The following is a 9136-nucleotide window of genomic DNA, read 5'->3' on the forward strand; positions in this document are numbered from 1 at the left end:
CCTGTAGGGGGAAGAGGATAGAGCCCCAGGCACAGGGAAAAGGCAGCCTTGGAGGACAGATCCAAGAGGGCACTGAACTGACTGTAGCAGATATCCTGACAGTGAGTGGGGGGTGGAGTGTGTGGTGTGTAAGGGTCCCTCCCAGGCCAACCCTGTAGTAGAACACTTCTCTGTAGAGGGCCGGGTGTGGTATAAGGGTCCTCCTATGTGTCTGCATCACAATCTGCCCTCCTTGAGAAGCAGAATAGTTTAGTATAGGGGTCCTCAAAGTGTGGTCCCTGGACCAGTAGCTTCAGCATCACTTGGGAACTTGTTAGAAATGCAAATTCTTGGACCCCTTCCCAGACCTACTCAGTCAGAGACTGGGGGCGAGGCCCGGCCGTCTGTATTTAACAAGCTCTCCTGGTGATTCTGGTACATGTTAGTTTGAGAAGCACTGTGGCTCACGGAGAGGCAAACATTTGGAGCCAAATTGCCCAGGCTTCATACAGATAGTCCCTGACTTACAATGGTTTGACTTAGGAATTTTTGACATTGTGATGGTGTGAAAGTGATACGCATTCAGTAGAAACTATACTTCGAATTTTGAAATTTGAGCTTTTTCCTGACCAGTGATATGCGGTAGGATACTCTCTCGTGAGGCTGTGCAGCAGCAGTAAGCCGCAGCTCCTGGTCAGCCCTGCGATCATGAGGGTAAACAACAGACACCCTCTACAGTGCACTGTGTTGTTGCCAGTGTTTTTGGACACTGCGTTCCGAGCATGTTTAAGGTAGACCGGGCTAAACTGTGGTGTTTGGTAGGTTAGGTGCGTTAAATGCATTTTTGACTTACAAACTTATGATGGGTTTATTGGGATGTAACCCCATTGCAAATCGAAGAGCAACTGTACTTACTAGCTGTGTGATCTTGGACAAATCACTTAACCTCTCTGATCCTCTATAAAATGTTTCATCATCTATAAAATGGAGACAGTAACTGCCACCTCATTACTGTGATAATTAAATGAGAATGTTTATAAGGAGTTTAATAGAGTGCTGTCACTTAGAAAGCATCTGTTAGTCTGGCCTCCTCTCTGACCTTCATTGTCTCTCTTTTTAGGTGGTATCTGATGCTGCAGGACAGGGTGTGGCCATCACAGGCAACCAGACCTTCAACAACTGGAACTGGCCCAACGCAGTGATTTTTGCAGCCACAGTCATCACTACCATCGGTTAGTCTTCTGATACCTTCAGGATACCTGCTTCCAGGCTCTAGCTTCAGTTCTGGCCTTGTCATGATAAAATCAGGCCAGTTGCAGCCTGTTCTTTTGACATTTTTCCCTGGGAATTTAATAAATCCTTGGTGACTGGCCATGCCTGGGAGACTGTGTTCCAGGAGTCCTGACCTGGGCTTTTGGAGCAGAAATATGACACAACCTGATAGCCAAAGCTATGAGGAGGTTAAACAGGTTGTTCACTGTACAAAGCCAGCCTCCCTATGCTTGCTCAACAAGCTGGGTATCTATTCTGATTATCTATGGCTGGCTGCATAACCAGCCACCCCAGAAGTTAGTGACTTAAAATACAACTTCTTATCTTTGGCCGTTCTGTGGATTGACTGGTTCACCCAGTCAGTTCTTGCTTGAGGTCTCTTGATGCAGTGGCAGCCGTGGTGGCTGGGGTTGGAGTTGTCTGAAAGCCCTGCTGGCAGACATCCAAGATGTCTTCTTCTATCACATGTTCGATAGTTGATGCCGGCCATTGGCTGGGAGCTCAGCTAGGGATGAAAATACAATGGCGTGATCATCCCATGGTATGGCAGCTGGATTCTAGGAAGGAAAATCCCAAAAGCAGACATTTCAAGAGATCGGGGGGGAAGCAGCAGGCTTCTTAGACGTAGACTACCTCTTGTCACTTTTGCTGCACTCTGTGGTCAAGTGAGTCACTAAAGCCCAAATTCAGAGGGAGGGGAATTAGACTGTAGCTTGACATGAGCGGCAGCATGCCTGCATGAGAAGGGAAGGGATGAAGAATGTCTCTCTTTGGAGACCAGCTACTACAGTGCCTCTAGAGTATCTACCCAGAGAGGGCATCTTTTTCTAATTTGCAAATTGATGCCATACAGACGAGAAGACTTGCTAATGGTGGGGGTTTAGTCTGGTTTCAGGGAGCTCCCCATCTGGTGGCAGACATAGCCCGTACTATTATAATTGCTATAAATGATCATGACCATAGTGTGACCAAGGGAAATGTCGTTTCCTAAGTAGTGATATTAGGTCAAGTGATCTTAGAGAATGGGTCTCCCTCAAGCTGTGTGTGTGTGTGTGTGTGTGTGTGAGATAGAGCAAGAACTACTCTGAGTCTGGGTCCCTTACCCCTGCTATGGCTCTGTTCTTAGCTTCACTTCTTTACTTCCTCAGGCTATGGCAACGTGGCTCCCAAGACCCCCGCTGGGCGCCTCTTCTGTGTCTTCTATGGTCTCTTCGGAGTGCCGCTCTGCCTGACGTGGATCAGTGCCCTGGGCAAGTTCTTTGGGGGACGTGCAAAGCGGCTGGGCCAGTTCCTCATGAAGAGAGGCGTGAGCCTGGTATGTCCTCAATCCTAGGTGCTGAGCAGAGATGAGGGGACCCTGGCAGGTGATGGGAGGGGGTGGGAAGGATCCAAGAATCCAGAAAGATCCAAAGGTGTTTGGACAGATGGCAAGAAGGCAGTTTCAGAGCCCTCTGCCCTCCTGGGTTAGGCTGGGAACATTGCTCCTCTCTCCTTCCCTGGGCAGTGAGCCCCTTCCCAGGTGTGGTGCCTAGCTGGCCTCCCCTCTCGCCACCTCCCCGGCCCTCTGGGTGTTCATGCTGGATTCCCCTAGTCTCTCCACCATGTCTGACTTGGTCTCCCTGTCACCCCATCAGCGGAAGGCACAAATCACGTGCACAGCCATCTTCATTGTGTGGGGTGTCCTCGTCCATCTGGTGATCCCGCCCTTGGTGTTCATGGTGACCGAGGAGTGGGACTACATCGAGGGCTTCTACTACTCCTTCACCACCATCTCCACCATCGGCTTTGGCGACTTTGTGGCTGGTAAGTCTCGCCTTCTCCCCTTGCCTCTGCTTCCCCTGCTTCTCCAATCTCAATTCATTTGACCTCTCTTGGGAGCCCCGATTGGCATTCAGTGTCCTAGGTACTTCCCCCACCCCGCGGGGGTCCTTACCCTATCCTGCCATTTGAAAGAAGAAACCAAGGCACAGAGTAACTGCAAAAGGCTTTTCTATTTTCTTTTCTTGATACATGGCTTTCTTCACTTCCTTTCTTCATGTTTAGCATCTGATCTTTTCCTCTCCCTCTTTTCTTCCCCATCTCCTAAACTTAGGTGCGTAGGTGCACCAGGCGCGGGGGATAGGGCCTTCTGCTTGTAGGGTTTGTGCCCGTTACCCAGAGAGCCCCGAAGCCAAGCCAGGCTCTTCCTTCACACAGAGCTGCCTGCCTTCCATGAATTACAAGAGCTGAAGGAGTTGTCCTGGAGGCTTGGCTCAGAGACCCAAAACTTTGCTCTTGCCACAGGCAGTTTAAACATAAGAGGCCTTCTCCCAGGCTGCCCTACCTCTTTAGTAGGGCAGGGAATCTGGGCAAGATTCCCTCCCCTACTTCATCCAGGCAGGCAATAAGATCTTTGGCCCCTTCGTCCAGTCCCAGCCACTCAGTACTTGTGCCTGTGGCCTGCAGAAAATCCTGGTTCTTAATCTTCTTGACACCACATTTGGCCTCACTGACCCAATGTTTGTTCACTGACTCAGTGCCCGTTGCCCTGGCCGGTTGACCTTAGCCTCTGCTCCGAGGGCCTGGTCTCCCTATCTCCCTTCCCAGGGGCCAGGGCCAGGTCACTACCCTTCTGCCCCATTATAAGTGGAGACTTGGGAATGCCGGGAAGGGTGGCTGATCGGGTGGGAGGAACAGGAAAGAGAGGCCTGAATACTCCACTGACCTGGCAGACCTGGGCCTACTATTTTAGGAGATGAAGTTAGACAGAGGCACAATCCTGCCATTGTCTAGCCATTGGGGCCCAGAGCAGGCTAAGGAAAAACTTTTGTAGTGGAGAAGCACAGCAGGGTATTTCATCATACTTTCTCAGCTCCAGCAAGACACCAAGCCTCTGCCTCAGTGTCCTCATCTATAAAATGGGTTTAAAAAAATGTAATAGCACCTATCTCATAGGGCAGTGGAAAATCAGATAAGTTGCAGTTTATCAGTGCTGACAGGAGGGCCCGGCTATATGAGCGTGTGCGCAGGTTGTCAGCATAACTTGCATATGCCCAAAAGCCCCGAGTGAGCGTAGCAGCACCTTCTGTCTGCAGGGCGGATGGCCACTGCCTTTGGGGAACCTTTAATTAGATGAGGGAGCCCCACTCTGGAGGAAGCCCCTTTTCTCCAGTCCCTTTTCCAGGTTGCTCCGTCTCAGGGGGAAAGGGCAACACAGGATACATAATGGTATAGATTAACATGCCTGTAAATGGAAAATTAAACAAATCTCAGATAATCTTAGAGTGTTGGAGAGCAACCGGAACTGTGCGGGGCCATGTGGGAGGGCTCCCTGGAGCAGGTGTCAGGAACCTGGCCTTGGCAGAGGGTGATGTGGAGTGAGCAGAGCCCTCCAGGCCATGGGAGGAACCGATCCAAGGAGGGAAGAAATGAAATGAGGAAGCAGGCCAGACCTCACCGAAGGAGAGTCAAGGCTGTCCAGAATATTTCCCGCCGGGACCAGTGCTCACAAGTCCTCTTGGCCTCGTTTATGTAAGCCAGTGAGTCCATCCCCAGCAATGAGGCTGTCATTTAATTTCTGGCCCAGTTTTAAATGAACTATAATATATATACCAAAACAGTACAGAAAATAGCTAAGTGTAGATAGTGTAGATATAGGTGACTAACTGAAAGGCAGACATTCATGGACTGTTTTCCCGGCCTATGTGCTGGCTCCAATACCAGCCTCCCCAGAGCCCTTCCCCCTTGAACCTCCCTCTCCCCAGGGAACCACTCTTCTGACTTTCAGCAGTCGAAGAAACTGAGGCTCAGGCCACTTGGGGACTAGGATAGGCACATGACTCACCGGGTCAAGGCCCTCTGTGACAGTGGAGTAGTCCAGGTTCCGGAACGGTCTCCTTTTCTCAGTTTGTCCCCTTCTGTGTTCTGGCGATGTGCGCCTTCTCAGATAACACATCTTTGGCCCTTGAGTGTTTCCGGGTCCCTCTCCTGACCCTCTGGGCTTCCTGTCCTGTCTTCAGGTGTGAACCCCAGTGCCAACTACCACGCCCTGTACCGCTACTTTGTGGAGCTCTGGATCTACCTGGGGCTGGCCTGGCTGTCCCTCTTTGTCAACTGGAAGGTGAGCATGTTCGTGGAGGTCCACAAGGCCATTAAGAAGCGGCGGCGACGGCGGAAGGAGTCCTTCGAGAGCTCCCCACACTCCAAAAAGGCTCTGCAGATAGCAGGGAACACGGCATCCAAGGACGTCAACATCTTCAGCTTTCTGTCCAAAAAGGAGGAGACCTACAATGACCTCATCAAGCAGATTGGGAAGAAGGCAATGAAGACGAGCGGGGGTGGTGAGAGGGTCCCAGGGCTGGGGCCGGGGCCGGGGCCGGGGCCGGGGCCTCAGGAGAGTGGGCTGCCAGCCATCCCTGCCTCCCTGGCCCCCATGGTGCTCTATTCCAAGAACCGGGTGCCCAGTTTGGAAGAGGTATCTCAGACACTAAGGAGCAAAGGCCATGTGTCTCGGGCCCCCGGCGAGGAGGCCAGGGCAGGGCCCCCCGAGGATGGCTCCCCTACCCCTGAGGTGTTCACTAACCAGCTGGACCGCATCAGTGAGGAGGGCGAGCCATGGGACGCCCAGGACTACCACCCGCTCATCTTCCAGAACGCCAACATCACCTTTGTGAACGAGGAGACCAGCCTCTTGGACGAGGAGACGTCAAAGTCCTCGCTGGAGGACAACCTGGCCGGGGAGGAAAGGCCCCAGGAAGAGGCTGAGGCTGAGGTGCCCTTGAACTTGGGTGAGCTCCCCTCATCGGACGAATCGACCTTTACTAGCACCGAGTCAGAGGTCTCTGTGCCTTACGAACAGCTTATGAACGAGTACAATAAGGCAAACGGCCCCAGAGACACGTGAGGCGGGGCCGGCTCCCCACTCCACCTTTGATGGCTTCCATTGCCCTCAGTCCTGGGGCATGCTACTATGGCTGGGACCCCCTGGAACTGGGAGTGGGGGGCTAGGGGCCTTCCTTACCTTCCATCCCCTCCAGCTAGACACCACTGTCAAGCATGGCACGTGCCCAGGACAGGGCCTCTGTTTTCCAGCTGAACTGGCACCCTGGCAGTGGGAGGCATCTGTCCTAAGCACAGCTGGTATATTTGACGGTTCAAAGACATGTTTGCTGGTAGGACTGACCCCAAAGAGGCCTGCACTGCGTGGGTCTTTGCCCCATCATTTGGTTGAGAATGTCACACGGTTCTCTTAGTCTGGGCCCTCAGCCATTTGAGTTTACCAGTATTAGTGGGCTTTTTGTGTGTGTGCCTGGCACTGAGCTAGGCATTTCGGAGAGAGGAGGAGGGCAGGGTGAGACCCGGGCACTTCAGGCCTCAACAAGAGCAGGGCCCTGCCTGGGGCAAGGATTTCTCCAACCCCAATCCCACCTGTCCGCTTGACTGGCCCTTACTGCAAAACTCAGTAGGGAAGAGGTCACCTGGGGGAAGGGAGAGAGGAAATAATGGGCTGGTGCTGCAACACTCCTGATATGTAGGGCCCAGAGCAAGTCCCAGGGGTGCTTGGGCAGGCGTCCTAGCCCTTGTTGGTTTACTGGGACTGCCAGCCCAGCCCAGAGACCAGTTCTCTGTCTCAGATACCCTTTGGCCAAGCAGTGGTAGCTGCAGGTTTTCTGCCTCCCAGGAAGTGGTGGGAGGAGGAGAAGGTAGCAGGTCATGCCACTGAGGCTGTAGCTCCTGGGAGCTACAGGAGTGAGCTCAACTCTGGCTTGGTCTGCGTCCCCCATACCCTTCCATCTCCCCTGTGCCCAGAACAACGATCTCACCGCTCCCCAGGTTGCTCTTGGCTCACAAGTGGGGAATGGCCAAATATGTGAATCAAGCTCCTCCCTCTAGCCACTGTTTGGGGTGTGTGTGTGTGTGTGAGAGAGAGAGAGAGTCCACTGTTTGGGGTGTGTGTGTGTGAGAGAGAGAGAGAGAGCACGCGAGCATGCACAGGTGTGCGGGAGGGAGGGGGAGGGGGGTGATGGGAGAGAGAGAGAATGAAAGGAAAGGATTTGCGACGGGAGGAGCAAAAGATAATGTGAAACTGTACACAGACTGTTTCTGGTGAGGGGCTGGCGGAGATCTTAGATTCTCCGTGATACACACCTTGGGGCCAGCCTGCTCTGCCCTGTATGTTTTGTTTTGTTATTTTTTAAATAAACTGCTGTTTTTTATATGCCTGGCACCCGTTGTTGGCTTCAGAGCCAGAGAGGAAAAGAAGGTGAAAGAGCAGGGTCCCAAGGATTGGGGTGTTCAGTGTTCACCCTCCTACCCCCACTCATTTGGGCCCTTCTCAGTGACCTCAGTCAAGGTCACGATGTCAAGCGTCGCGACATAGTGTGGGAGAGGGCGCCTGCTGGCAGGTGAGCAAAGTTGGGGAAGGGTACCCATCACAGGCAATGGATGCTGGGCAGGAGTTAAGGGATCACCCTTGACCCAAACAGCTCTGCCTCTCAGCCCCCTCCCCGGTACTGTGTGGCCAGATGGAGCCAGAACCCCACCCACCCCCCAACATGTGAAGGTAGTGATGGGCATGTGTGCCCACACCCCCAGTTCATCCTGTAACCGAGGGCTATGCTGGCCCGGCAGCCAGGCATGAAGGAGCGGCCTTTTGTTTTTCTGTGAAATGTTTTAATGAATTCATCCTAGTTTCCTCGCCCTGCCTTGCTGCAGCGTCACTGGCTGTTCTGCAATTGCACACACTGTATGTACATACCGGCAATGATGTCAAATGTAATTTATTTTAACATTTTTACAATAAAACATGAGATGGACAGGCTAGTCTGGTGTGTGCTGTGGTGGGGGTGGCAGGGGTTGGGACAGGGTGCTGAAGTTGGAGGGCAAGGTTGTGGGGGCAGGGAGGACTGAGGACAGCCTCAGAGTCAAGAGGCGAGTTGGGTGGTCTGGAAGGGAGAAAATGAAAGATGAGGCGATGGAGGAAGGGCAGGCTACCTACGATGAGGTGATCAGGACAGGCCTCGAAGGGGTGGCAGTTAACAAATCTGAATGAGGATAGGGAAGGAGCATTGCAGAAGGAGTCCCAAGAACCAGGAAGGAGAGTCGGGAGCAAAAGGAGAGAGGTGGGGGTGATAATGGCAAACCCGCGTCACCAGTCTGCCCGGCATGCTTTAGCTCAGTAATACGTGAATGAACTTGTTTGTTCTTGCAACGATTCTATGTGGTGGGTATTGCATCCCCATTTTATAGACAAGGAAACAGACACTGAGAGGTGGCTTGTGCAAGATCTCAATGGGTAGGGAGCTTGGATTCAAACCCACACAGCCTCACTCGGGTCCGTTGAGATTGGCGTCTTCTGTGACAATTTCAGGGCTTTCTCCCAACAGCACACAGGACAGTTAAAATTGGGAGTCTGTTGGAGAAAATGAAAGATTCTGTGATTTCAGAACTGAACGACATTTTTAATGAGAATATGGATGTGTTTGCAAAGGATCGTGTGTTTAAAATACAAACCAATTCTATAACTACTTGATACATCATCCCTCCCTCTACCAAAACATCTCCCCACACCCCTCACACAAACACACACGCAGGTCCGAGGTTCCCTGGTTTTGCTTTAGCCTCTTTCAGCCTCAAGGGAACAGTTCCATCACATTAAGCGCTGCCTTAATTTCGCACGAACTATTGCCTTTATTTTGCACTTGACCATTTCACAAAGCCTTTTGACAAATACAGCTCGGAGCTTCTTTGTGGCACAGGTTATTCGGCCCCATTTGCAGTTAAGGAGAGGAAGGCTCATAGCTACAGGGGCACAGCTTCACAGAACTGTGCTCATAGATAAAACGCAAACAGGAGACTGGGGTGGAGATGTGGTCTTGGGCCACAGTGGGGAGCTTTCTGAGCAAAA

General features: G+C 52.2%; 1 protein-coding gene across 2 annotated transcripts in view; it reads left to right on the forward strand.

Annotated features, from left to right (window-relative positions):
- The window catches only part of KCNK5 (potassium two pore domain channel subfamily K member 5), a 36936-nt gene extending 29772 nt beyond the window's left edge, over positions 1–7164 (forward strand). Inside the window, exons 2-5 of one of the 2 annotated variants that reach the window (XM_006926589.3) lie at positions 1100–1211; positions 2400–2566; positions 2886–3054; positions 5250–7164. In XM_006926589.3, coding sequence (XP_006926651.1) covers positions 1100–1211; positions 2400–2566; positions 2886–3054; positions 5250–6133 — 1332 coding nt within the window. In that variant the 3' untranslated portion in view covers positions 6134–7164. The remainder of the gene's footprint in view (positions 1–1099; positions 1212–2399; positions 2567–2885; positions 3055–5249) is intronic. The other variant, XM_025042694.1, reaches the window with a different exon arrangement.
- The last annotated feature ends 1972 nt before the right edge of the window (positions 7165–9136 follow it).

Source organism: Pteropus alecto, unplaced genomic scaffold (genome assembly GCF_000325575.1).
Source record: "Pteropus alecto unplaced genomic scaffold, ASM32557v1 scaffold7, whole genome shotgun sequence".
Lineage (NCBI taxonomy): Eukaryota > Metazoa > Chordata > Mammalia > Chiroptera > Pteropodidae > Pteropus > Pteropus alecto.